Here is a 13410-nt window from a genome sequence, read left to right as displayed (position 1 = left end):
TCGTTTTCATGGTGTATTTAAAGAACGTGTAGAGGAGTTTCAAGACACAACATGTTGGTAACAGTTCATAAAAGTAATCAAACAAAGCACTTCAAACATTGACACCACTTCTGTTACAGTCTGACGGAAACAGCCCCAAGAATACACAAAATATGTCAAATGTTAATAAACAAACGAGTGTGGCCATCTCTAGAGGGAAACACAGGGTATATCAGCAACGTTCTTCACAACAACCCACTTTCAAGTTTAAACAACTAAAGAAATTACAGTTGTAGAAGGACTCTAGGTTGTTCCGTCAAAGCTCCATAATCAAGACGGCTCTCCTGAAGACCCAGACCCCTGGTCCTCATGTCTGCCTGCTTCTGAGAGGGTTCTGGACACCACAGAACCCAGATACAGGAACTACGTCTGACAGTGGCTGGTAGCAGCTCGGCCAGAGTGCTGGCTGGCTGGTAGCAGCTAGGCCAGAGCGCTGGCTGGCTGGAAGGCAACACTGACGACACAAGTTCAAAACATCCCAGCTGAGGGAACTGGACCAGCATGGTCGAGGTGGCGTGATGGACCTTGACCAACGTTTAGTTTCCTGTCCTGTCCTGTCCTGTGTGGTCACTGCAGGTTAGGGTCTGTGTACCAGTCACATCCAGTCATCAGATATCATCTGTACTGTTCACGACTGGCTGACCACAGCAGTGTGTTAAGGCTTTGTTTTGTCACATACGCACACATGCACACACACACTCAAAGACATGCACTCATAGACAAACACATTCATATCCACACACACACACACCCTCTCCCAGTCCTGCTCAGAGCTCGTCATGGTTCTTGGTCAGGTCTTCTCCATAGTTAGTGGCCTGACTGCCCACGAACATGTTCCAGTTCTGCAGGATCTCCTCCCTCGTCAGCATCTGGTCCTGAGGAGAAACACAGACGGCTGTGAGGCTTCCTGACACACACACACACACACACACCTCCCTGACCCAATCTACACAGCTCCCCGACCCTACATACACACTTGGGATTGGCCAGACCAGATTCTGGTCTTTTTATAATTGTTTAAAATGTTCTTCTTTATAAAAACATTAAAATGTGTTTTATTTGTATTATCTAATTAAAAAAAAAAAAAAAAAAAAACCATTTCAACCTGAGCTTGGTCTGTGTCCCTGGAAGGACTGACTGGCTCCCAGACTAACCTTGTCCTGGTCGGACTCGTACACCAGGTGGCGTGCCTCTGCCTGGGCATGGTCGTAGTCCTGGGGGAGGATCCAGTGGCGGATCTCCTCCACGTCCATCCGGCCGTCCTTGTTCAGGTCCCGGAAGTCAGAGAACTGATCGCGCTCTGTGCGGACCCAGTCAGGCTCTGGACCGCCCTCCTCGTGAGCAAACATGTCCGCTGCAGCCAACACACACCAGCAGCTTAGTGATGAGCTGTTCCTCACACACCAGCAGCTTAGCGATGAGCTGTTCCTCACACACCCAGCAGCTTAGCGATGAGCTGTTCCTCACACACCCAGCAGCTTAGCGATGAGCTGTTCCTCACACACCCAGCAGCTTAGCGATGAGCTGTTCCTCACACACCCAGCAGCTTAGCGATGAGCTGTTCCTCACACACCCAGCAGCTTAGCGATGAGCTGTTCCTCACACACCCAGCAGCTTAGCGATGAGCTGTTCCTCACACACCCAGCAGCTTAGCGATGAGCTGTTCCTCACACACCCAGCAGCTTAGCGATGAGCTGTTCCTCACACACCCAGCAGCTTAGCGATGAGCTGTTCCTCACACACCCAGCAGCTTAGCGATGAGCTGTTCCTCACACACCCAGCAGCTTAGCGATGAGCTGTTCCTCACACACCCAGCAGCTTAGCGATGAGCTGTTCCTCACACACCCAGCAGCTTAGCGATGAGCTGTTCCTCACACACCCAGCAGCTTAGCGATGAGCTGTTCCTCACACACACCAGCAGCTTAGCGATGAGCTGTTCCTCACACACCCAGCAGCTTAGCGATGAGCTGTTCCTCACACACCCAGCAGCTTAGCGATGAGCTGTTCCTCACACACCCAGCAGCTTAGCGATGAGCTGTTCCTCACACACCCAGCAGCTTAGCGATGAGCTGTTCCTCACACACCCAGCAGCTTAGCGATGAGCTGTTCCTCACACACCCAGCAGCTTAGCGATGAGCTGTTCCTCACACACCCAGCAGCTTAGCGATGAGCTGTTCCTCACACACCCAGCAGCTTAGCGATGAGCTGTTCCTCACACACCCAGCAGCTTAGCGATGAGCTGTTCCTCACACACCCAGCAGCTTAGCGATGAGCTGTTCCTCACACACCCAGCAGCTTAGCGATGAGCTGTTCCTCACACACCCAGCAGCTTAGCGATGAGCTGTTCCTCACACACCCAGCAGCTTAGCGATGAGCTGTTCCTCACACACCCAGCAGCTTAGCGATGAGCTGTTCCTCACACACCCAGCAGCTTAGCGATGAGCTGTTCCTCACACACCCAGCAGCTTAGCGATGAGCTGTTCCTCACACACCCAGCAGCTTAGCGATGAGCTGTTCCTCACACACCCAGCAGCTTAGCGATGAGCTGTTCCTCACACACCCAGCAGCTTAGCGATGAGCTGTTCCTCACACACCCAGCAGCTTAGCGATGAGCTGTTCCTCACACACCCAGCAGCTTAGCGATGAGCTGTTCCTCACACACCCAGCAGCTTAGCGATGAGCTGTTCCTCACACACCCAGCAGCTTAGCGATGAGCTGTTCCTCACACACCCAGCAGCTTAGCGATGAGCTGTTCCTCACACACCCAGCAGCTTAGCGATGAGCTGTTCCTCACACACCCAGCAGCTTAGCGATGAGCTGTTCCTCACACACCCAGCAGCTTAGCGATGAGCTGTTCCTCACACACCCAGCAGCTTAGCGATGAGCTGTTCCTCACACACCCAGCAGCTTAGCGATGAGCTGTTCCTCACACACCCAGCAGCTTAGCGATGAGCTGTTCCTCACACACCCAGCAGCTTAGCGATGAGCTGTTCCTCACACACCCAGCAGCTTAGCGATGAGCTGTTCCTCACACACCCAGCAGCTTAGCGATGAGCTGTTCCTCACACACCCAGCAGCTTAGCGATGAGCTGTTCCTCACACACCCAGCAGCTTAGCGATGAGCTGTTCCTCACACACCCAGCAGCTTAGCGATGAGCTGTTCCTCACACACCCAGCAGCTTAGCGATGAGCTGTTCCTCACACACCCAGCAGCTTAGCGATGAGCTGTTCCTCACACACCCAGCAGCTTAGCGATGAGCTGTTCCTCACACACCCAGCAGCTTAGCGATGAGCTGTTCCTCACACACCCAGCAGCTTAGCGATGAGCTGTTCCTCACACACCCAGCAGCTTAGCGATGAGCTGTTCCTCACACACCCAGCAGCTTAGCGATGAGCTGTTCCTCACACACCCAGCAGCTTAGCGATGAGCTGTTCCTCACACACCCAGCAGCTTAGCGATGAGCTGTTCCTCACACACCCAGCAGCTTAGCGATGAGCTGTTCCTCACACACCCAGCAGCTTAGCGATGAGCTGTTCCTCACACACCCAGCAGCTTAGCGATGAGCTGTTCCTCACACACCCAGCAGCTTAGCGATGAGCTGTTCCTCACACACCCAGCAGCTTAGCGATGAGCTGTTCCTCACACACCCAGCAGCTTAGCGATGAGCTGTTCCTCACACACCCAGCAGCTTAGCGATGAGCTGTTCCTCACACACCCAGCAGCTTAGCGATGAGCTGTTCCTCACACACCCAGCAGCTTAGCGATGAGCTGTTCCTCACACACCCAGCAGCTTAGCGATGAGCTGTTCCTCACACACCCAGCAGCTTAGCGATGAGCTGTTCCTCACACACCCAGCAGCTTAGCGATGAGCTGTTCCTCACACACCCAGCAGCTTAGTGATGAGCTGTTCCTCACAGCTGTTTATTAATGTTACAACCTGGCTCAAGGTCATAACCCAGGGAACCACTTGCTGAGTAAAAGGTCAGTTATATTTACTATACGGTGTATAAAGTCCAAAGACCACCAACAACGACAGTGTCAAGGAGGGTACGCCCACATGGGAAAGGACGACATTATGAATAATCATAACTATTAATTTAGCAGATTGTTTCATTCAAAGCAGCACACACAAGAGGGGATGTAAACCTGCAAACACACAGTCAATGTTCTACCACTGAGCTGTGCTCATGACAAGGGGAGATGCCATAAAAACTGGACGTTTATGGTTTGGAAGGCCTTTGTAATAATAACATTAACTTGAATTGATATGGCACCTTTCAAGAGACCCAAGGAGGCTTTATACCTAGTAGGACGCAGGACCTGAATGACTCCCAGCCACAGAAACAGTGTTGTCAGCCACTAACAAACACAGCTTTGAGCTCATGATTAGACCATGACAACACCAGGCTACTGCTGTTCCGCGGAAACCGTCAACACTGGTCTCAAGTCAGCAGTCCCAGATGAAAGATCTTTGCTGAATTTCTGTCTTACTTTAAGACTAGGCTTCATCAATGTCTGGGACACAGGGTCAAAGTGTTTCAGCCCGAATGAATAACCAATGTGGAATGAATGAAAGTGAAAAGGTCTATGAAAAACATATCCATGACTGAACATTTGGGGTGGGAATCTTTTGGGACCTCACGATTCGAATCAATTCTTGGGGTCACAAAAACAAAAAAAAACATTGCGAAAAGATACTTTTTTTAAAAACATTTGTAAATCAATGGGAATCGCTAGAAGACTGAATCACGATTCAAATGTGAATCGATTGTTCCCCCCACCCCTTCTGAACATGTAGGTGAAACAGTGGTGAGCAGTTATCAGATGAGGTGAAGGAGGACCTGTGGACTCACCGATGTACTCATCTTCATCCACATGGCCGTCTCCATTCTTATCAATGTCCTCCAGGGTTTCCTGTTTGGGTCAGAGTGCATGATGTCATCAAAAGGGGGACGTGAGGGTCAGTGGGTCTCTGAGAGTCCTGCAGGGAGCAGCTACCAGCCCCAGGCAGTACAAGTGGAGCTATGATGATCTGCTCTTCACAGGGCTGACACAACGATTACAGATATGCTGCTGATGCTGGCCTCACCCCCATGGTAGAGATGCCATCCTGGAGATGTTGGCGATTTTGTACAGTAGCAATGCTAGCTGAGATTTTGTACAGTAGCAATGCTGAGATTTTGTACAGTAGCAATGCTGAGATTTTGTACAGTAGCAATGCTGAGATTTTGTACAGTACTGATGCTGAGATTTCGCACAGTAGCGATACTGTCTGGATGCAATTCAAGATTGGACTGGCCTTTCTTAGCACCAGGTTGTTAAGGGAGAAGCAAGCCCAATCATTTTCTGTTGACTTGGTTCACTTGGTGTTTTAACTCTGACACCTCAACGTGTACTGGAGGTAGCTGTACCCATCCTCTTCACTCGTGTTCAGCTCTGGCAGACTGGAGCACCAGCATGACCACACTGGTGGACACACACACACACACACCTCCTCACCGCTGTTCTCCTCCCTACCTCTCTCACCTCCCCTCCTTACCGCTGTTCTCCTCCCCTCCCTACCTCTCTCACCTCCCCTCCTCACCGCTGTTCTCCTCCCCTCCCTACCTCTCTCACCTCCCCTCCTCACCGCTGTTCTCCTCCCCTCCCTACCTCTCTCACCTCCCCTCCTCACCGCTGTTCTCCTCCCCTCCCTACCTCTCTCACCTCCCCTCCTCACCCCTGTTCTCCTCCCCTCCCTACCTCTCTCACCTCCCCTCCTCACCGCTGTTCTCCTCCCCTCCCTACCTCTCTCACCTCCCCTCCTCACCGCTGTTCTCCTCCCCTCCCTACCTCTCTCACCTCCCCTCCTCACCCCTGTTCTCCTCCCCTCCCTACCTCTCTCACCTCCCCTCCTCACCGCTGTTCTCCTCCCCTCCCTACCTCTCTCACCTCCCCTCCTCACCGCTGTTCTCCTCCCCTCCCTACCTCTCTCACCTCCCCTCCTCACCCCTGTTCTCCTCCCTACCTCTCTCACCTCCCCTCCTCACCGCTGTTCTCCTCCCCTCCCTACCTCTCTCACCTCCCCTCCTCACCCCTGTTCTCCTCCCTACCTCTCTCACCTCCCCTCCTCACCCCTGTTCTCCTCCCCTCCCTACCTCTCTCACCTCCCCTCCCTCACCCCTCCTCCCTACCTCTCTCACCTCCCCTCCCTCACCCCTCCTCCCTACCTTTCTCACCTCCCCTCCTCACCCCTGTTCTCCTCCCTACCTCTCTCACCTCCCCTCCTCACCGCTGTTCTCCTCCCCTCCCTACCTCTCTCACCTCCCCTCCTCACCGCTGTTCTCCTCCCCTCCCTACCTCTCTCACCTCCCCTCCTCACCCCTGTTCTCCTCCCTACCTCTCTCACCTCCCCTCCTCACCCCTGTTCTCCTCCCCTCCCTACCTCTCTCACCTCCCCTCCCTCACCCCTCCTCCCTACCTCTCTCACCTCCCCTCCCTCACCCCTCCTCCCTACCTTTCTCACCTCCCCTCCTCACCCCTGTTCTCCTCCCTACCTCTCTCACCTCCCCTCCTCACCGCTGTTCTCCTCCCCTCCCTACCTCTCTCACCTCCCCTCCTCACCGCTGTTCTCCTCCCCTCCCTACCTCTCTCACCTCCCCTCCTCACCCCTGTTCTCCTCCCTACCTCTCTCACCTCCCCTCCTCACCCCTGTTCTCCTCCCCTCCCTACCTCTCTCACCTCCCCTCCCTCACCCCTCCTCCCTACCTCTCTCACCTCCCCTCCTCACCCCTGTTCTCCTCCCTACCTCTCTCACCTCCCCTCCTCACCCCTGTTCTCCTCCCCTCCCTACCTCTCTCACCTCCCCTCCCTCACCCCTCCTCCCTACCTCTCTCACCTCCCCTCCCTCACCCCTCCTCCCTACCTCTCTCACCTCCCCTCCTCACCCCTGTTCTCCTCCCTACCTCTCTCACCTCCCCTCCTCACCCCTGTTCTCCTCCCCTCCCTACCTCTCTCACCTCCCCTCCCTCACCCCTCCTCCCTACCTCTCTCACCTCCCCTCCTCACCCCTGTTCTCCTCCCTACCTCTCTCACCTCCCCTCCTCACCCCTGTTCTCCTCCCTACCTCTCTCACCTCCCCTCCTCACCCCTGTTCTCCTCCCTACCTCTCTCACCTCCCCTCCCTCACCCCTCCTCCCTACCCAACCCTCCCTTCCTTTCCCCTTCTCCTGATTCAGGCTCCATGTCTCGTTTGAATCTTGCTAAATGCTTTATGACCACTTAACCTCCCCTGTCAAGTGGATGTCTAATAATAAACGAGCAGATGTTCATTAAAAATACAAATTAAAGTTTCATTCAGACCACTTGGTGTGTGCCCGCGCATACAAACACACAAGCTCTTGTATCCGCTGCTCTATAAACCACATAGAGAATGACTGGTCTGTAAACCACCTTAACAGGAAATCCTGTGTGTATGTGTGTGTTATATAGAGGGCTAAATATCTTAAGCACATCACACCTCATAGAGACTACATACCTTAAGGACTTAACTAAGTTGTCACATATTAATGTCCGCCATTGTAACCGCACACCCATTAAGACAGAGCACCATAATCAAGCTCCGAGCAGGAATTCACATACTCTCAGCAGCATTTCAGCAAAAAATTAACTATTAATATTTAACTGTGTCAAATGGCTAATCCAACTTTAATGAACACAGAATCTTAGTGCATTCCTGCCTGTGTTTGCCACGCGACTGCCATCCCCGCACATGGAACTCCGATTTGGAGTGGAACCTTAAGTGGGCGGACACTGTCCCAGAGGAACGCTCCCAAAACATCCACGTCAAAACAGGAAGATAAGGGGTCAGATGGCTGAGCGGTTAGGGAATGGGGCTATTAATAAGAAGGTTGCCGGTTCAATTCCTGGCCGTGCGAAATGACGTTGTGTCGTTGTGCAAGGCACTTCACCCTACTTGCCCCGGGGGAATGTCCCTGAACTTACTATCAGTCGAGCGTCAAAAAAAAAAAAAAAAAAATACATAAAAAAATGCACAAGACAAGTGGAGGAAGACCATCCTGCTGAAGTGATCTTCCTCACGGACGAAGATGGAGTCTCCCACATGTCCCAAGAACAAGAGAAGGGATCCCAGGGTTAAAGACCTCCACCCTCTTCTCTCTCCTCCACCCTCCTCTTTCTCCTCCACCCTCCTCTCTCTTCCACCCTCCTCTCTTTGAGCATCCCCTATTCGCCCCCCCCCCCGTGTCTCACCAGAACCACAATGTCCTTCATGTGGTCGAACTCCTCAGGGTGCAGGAAGGAGGTGAACTCCTCGCGGTCAGCGGCCGCATCTCCGTCCAGGTCGGCCGTCCTGAAGCGCCGCTCGTCTCGCGGCAGCATCTTCCGGAAGCTGAACTGGTCGGTGGTGTCCTCAAACTCCCCAGGGTTGGCTGACGCAGCAGGAGAGAAAACACATAAACACTCAGGTCATGTGACGTGGGTGCAGCAGGCCCGTGAGGCAGGTCATGTGACGTGGGTGCAGCAGGCCCGTGAGGCAGGTCATGTGACGTGGGTGCAGCAGGCCCGTGAGGCAGGTCATGTGACGTGGGTGCAGCAGGCCCGTGAGGCAGGTCATGTGACGTGGGTCCAGCCTCACCCAGGTAGTATCCATATGTGGCCTGCTTGTACTCGTCCCAGGAGATCTTGTTGTCTTTGTTGAGGTCGTAGTCGGTCCACACCTTGGCCACGTTCTCGTACACATAACGCTTCTGCACGCGCTTGATCCACGCCTTCAGCTCTGCGATGGTGATGAAGCCGTCACCGTCGCCGTCGATTCGGTCCGCTATCTTACTGCGGAGAACAAAGTAGTGCATCCACCGTTAGTCAGTACATCAGGGGTCACTCTGTCCGCCATGGATAAGCTCTTTGTTCAAGTTGTGTCTAAGTGATTAAAGTAAGAAGCAAACGCCAATAAATTGAAGCACTATATCCTAAAACACGAATTAACACCGTCAGTCTAGAGTGGAATACAGCACTATCACGCATCAGCTGGATTCTGTTGGCTGCTGTTGGCTAAAAAAAACAGAGAGTTGTCTAATTACATATTAGTCAACTCTGGTTTTCTAGCGAGAGGCCTGTAGTGATGTTATGAGGGTTTTCTACCCAGGAAAGAAGGGTTCTACCCCTGGGAAACTTATTTTTATCGCAAGTTGCCACGTTGTGATGTTACGTGGACCCTCCCACTTGAGTTCTTCAGGGAAGGGGATCGTGGGGGAAAACCGCCAACAGCGCAACCCACGCCTAGTTCAGCCAAAGTCGAGTTCAGCCAACGTGTGTACAACTGTGCCAACATGTCATCTCAGCAGAGAGGCGCAGATCACTACTTCAGAGGATCAGTGTTAAAGACATGTTTCTCTACAGGGAAAAACACCGAGGCAGTCTTCATGACACGTAGCACTGAGTGCTACTAGACACATTCAAAAGGCAGTTAACAACGTTCTGTCAGTTATATCTCTAACTTTCTCAACACCACAAAACTTCCTCCTGACTCTTTAATGCATTATCCATAATTAAGAACTACACTAGGCAATCATGACCCGGGAATGTGTGCGAGCGCAGAGCACTCTACATTTTTACGCATAATAATGTTCCGGTTTAATCCTTTGAATCTTGAATCTTAGATGCGGTAGCATGCAGATGTCTCGTTTGGGCGGCCGTAGTGAAATGTTAATATCCTCAAATCGGAATACACGCGACACAGCCATAAGAACACTGTCTTTGACCCACAAAGCACTCAGAACTTCGGACAAATGCAAGTCAGACAATGAGAAGTTCCATCACTGCTAGCTTGCTAATACATCATGGAACGAAGCCGACTTGCCTCGTTGTCACAGCTGGATGAAGTTGAGCAAATCTTTCACTTGAACGACTCCAGCCTAGGGGAGGGGGCGAGCAAAGGAATCTTACCCGAGCCTGTCTTTGCTTTCCTCCGGGGTTAGTTGATCAAACGTCGTAGCCTCCTCTTTACCGAGGAAGGCCTCGTGGTCGAACTGATGGCTCTGATTGTCTTCGTTAGCTGGCCTCGCTAGTTCGGGTTCGTGGTGGACCCGATCTTTCCTCAGTGTGGGTTTAGCGAACACTGCGCCGCTGCATAGGAGCAGGGCACACACGTAGGTGCGCACGTCCATCAGTACAGCGCGTTTACAGGTCTGCTGTTTAGGAACGTAATGCTGTCTGTGTGGAGCTATGTGAACAACCCGAGGTTACAGACAGCAACAAATGTAGGCAAATGTTTTTAGCCTGCCCCAGACACTAACTTCAACAACCCTGGCTATGTTTCTTACTTTGCGAAGCGCGGCAGTATTGCCGAAACGCTGTATCCAACTACCAAGTCTTTCTGCAAAGTCAGAGTGGGTTTTGTTACATTGCAGGTCATTTCAGAACCGCTATAGCCCGCCTTTAGGTAGTACTTTCGCTTCAAACGTATCCGACTGGTTGCTACGGGACACCACTGCGCACTACCGAACATATTTCGTGTAACTTTATGCACAGCCACTCATAAAGTCTGTTTCATCTCAAGATCTGCCTCATTTGTTGTTAGTGTCGCTGCTATTGGTCCATTAGCTGTCCGTCACACGAGACGGTCATGGACGCCACGTAGCAAGCTGACACGCAAACTCACTGTCCCGTGGTATATTCTGGGCTGCCAAAATTGTTGAGCTCTTGTCAATTAACTCTCTAATTACATATCCCTGATTAAATAATTTATTGGATTTACTTGTCTGAACCGAAACACAATTTTTTTCCGTATTTTAAATCGTTTTTTGCTTTGGGATACATTTGTAGGTCATGTTTGTGGTGTGTGTGTGTGTGTGTGTGTGTGTGCGTGTGTGTGTGTGTGCGTGTGTGTGTGCGTGCGTGCGTGTGTGTGTGTGTGTGTGAAGGCAAGAGACAGAGCAAGAGAGAGAGAAGAGATGGAGGGAGAGAGAGAGAAAGAAACAAACACAATTCTTCAACAAATGTAACTAGACATAGTAAGACGTTTGTCAAATTATAATGACATTAATTAACATGTTTCCCATAATGCTACTCTGTGGAATATTCGAGTCTGTGTATCCTGGAAACGACTTGCTGACATTGTCATATCTAATCCAGTAGTGGGCAGGAGATCATGTAGCTACTTTGTCATTCATGATTTGCATAATAAGCCAACACATGGCACTTTGCTGTTTTGCATAAATAGTACAGCCCCGTTTTTGATTTTAAAAGGACCCTGGGGCTAGATGGCCTTTTTATTCAATTAATGAATACTTAATTTATTTAAATTAGTCTCGCCCAGTCAATTTGAATCAGCGTATTGCAGAGCGGTGAAAAAAATCACGTGTTTTCCCAGTAAGACTTGCTTCTCCCTCTGTCTCTCAGATCTCATCTCACCATTACAGTAATAGTGTCACTCCAAGTAATAGTCAGAGGATGTATTTTTGACCTGAAATAAAAATCGATTGTTGCTGTTTTACGTGTTTGCATTGTGTTAAGAATGCAATCAACCTGAACATAGATCAAAACGGTGTTCAATTTAAGATGATTCCACAATTGTATTAGCGATTTTAATCCTTCGCATGTGTGTCCGGCAGCAGTTTAGAACAGAACAGCGCAGTATTTGAAACAGATCCTACAGCATTTGACGGGTCGGGTGAAGTTAGGATCGCACCAAGACAATCCCAGCACGGATGAACACTTCGGAGCGCTAGCGTGTAGCGGAGACCGAGAGGGTGGGTGGCGGAGGAGAGGAGTGGCTTTCAACATGAATATTTCACAGAAGAAGAGAATGAGTGGTGGTTTGGGCAGAGGGCGGGGAGGAGAGGGGGTAGGAAAGGATCTAGCAGTGGGTGTTCATCCTACCATGAGATTACACACACTGCACAAGGCATTTGGTTAATGTGATTAAGAAACCCCTATGCTAGGAGACACAGGGCATTAGTGTCCACAGTACAGTTTCATGGAACTGTAGTTGTTCCCTTGCTCTGTGCCTCAGTGCCAGCCTTCACCTCTGGTTTGGGTGAACACTGGTGGGAGCCAGCTTGTTATCAAGTAATAATACCATGTTTATGTGGAATGATATCAAGATTAATGGGGAAGGGTGTGGTCCTGTGGTCCTGATAGGTTGATGGGGGAGAGTGTGGTCCTGATAGGTTAATTGGGGAGAGTGTGGTCCTGTCCTGATAGGTTAATGGGGGAGGTGTGGTCCTGTGGTCCTGATAGGTATATGGGGGAGAGTGTGGTCCTGTCCTGATAGGTTAATGGGGGAGGATGTGGTCCTGTTCTGATAGGTTAATGGGGGAGGATGTGGTCCTGTTCTAATAGGTTAATGGGGGAGGATGTGGTCCTGTTCTAATAGGTTAATGGGGGAGGATGTGGTCCTGTTCTAATAGGTTAATGGGGGAGGATGTGGTCCTGTTCTAATAGGTTAATGGGGGAGGATGTGGTCCTGTTCTGATAGGTTAATGGGGGAGGATGTGGTCCTGTTCTGATAGGTTAATGGGGTGTGTCTCTGATGTGTTTCTCAGCTGCATGTCCCTCCACAGAGGAAGATCGTTTAGATGTGTTCGTTTTAGTTGATGCTTTTATCCAAAGCGATTTAGAGTGGGGATTTGAACCTCTTGATCTGTAGTCGGATTCTCTTGGGCTGAGCTCCATCCACCCCTGTGTAATCCTCTGGTTTGTCCCAGACGGTGGTGAAAGACAAGGGCCCATGTTGTCAAATAACAGGACATGTAGATGTCATAGATTCAGCAAACGTTTTCCTCCAAAGCCTCATTAAGATCCGGTGCCTATCGAAAGTCCAGCAGAAGATCAAGGATCAGAAGAGAGGAGTTTTACCAATGTTGTGATGGTCAGAGTGAAGGAACAGGCTGGTTTCTAACAATACTCAGTCAGGGTCGAGGAACAGGCTGGTTCTAACAGTACTCAGTCAGGGTCGAGGAACAGGCTGGTTCTAACAGTACTCAGTCAGGGTCGAGGAACAGGCTGGTTCTAACAGTACTCAGTCAGGGTCGAGGAACAGGTTGGTTCTAACAGTACTCAGTCAGGGTCGAGGAACAGGCTATATTAACCAAGCACATCGTGAAGTAACCAAATTACAGCTACCAGGAACCCTGAACAAAAAGAATACTTCAGTGCAACAATAACTTCTCAATTATTTATGTTTTAATAACCATGTACATGTAGTCATTCAGCAGACCTTGTAAGTCCAGTCCAGCAGCAGTTTCCATGACAGTCATGATTTGAGTTTTGAAAAAGGTTAGATCTTAGTCAAGCTTCAGTCTGGGACAGGGTTAACAGGACAGACATAGAAAAGTTTGGCTGAAGATTTACTCTGACAGGGGTGAGAG

General features: G+C 50.7%; 1 protein-coding gene across 2 annotated transcripts; it reads right to left on the bottom strand.

The window, feature by feature from the left end:
- rcn1 (reticulocalbin 1, EF-hand calcium binding domain) lies at positions 1 to 10572 on the bottom strand. 2 transcript variants are annotated; one of them, XM_084682937.1, is made up of 7 exons: positions 10363 to 10572; positions 9986 to 10165; positions 8676 to 8869; positions 8291 to 8469; positions 4894 to 4954; positions 1194 to 1393; positions 1 to 914 (listed from the first exon to the last, which is right to left on the bottom strand). In XM_084682937.1, exons 1-7 carry the CDS (start codon positions 10545 to 10547, stop codon positions 807 to 809), a joined length of 1107 nt encoding a protein of 368 aa, XP_084539063.1. In that variant the 5' UTR covers positions 10548 to 10572; the 3' UTR covers positions 1 to 806. The 2 variants fall into 2 exon arrangements, with proteins under 2 accessions (XP_084539063.1, XP_084539064.1); XM_084682938.1 differs by having other exon boundaries at positions 9986 to 10504.
- Positions 10573 to 13410: the final 2838 nt, after the last annotated feature.

This window comes from Hypomesus nipponensis, chromosome 19, assembly GCF_054491055.1.
Source record: "Hypomesus nipponensis isolate SF chromosome 19, ASM5449105v1, whole genome shotgun sequence".
NCBI lineage: Eukaryota > Metazoa > Chordata > Actinopteri > Osmeriformes > Osmeridae > Hypomesus > Hypomesus nipponensis.
This window is presented reverse-complemented; position numbering and strand designations above follow the sequence as displayed.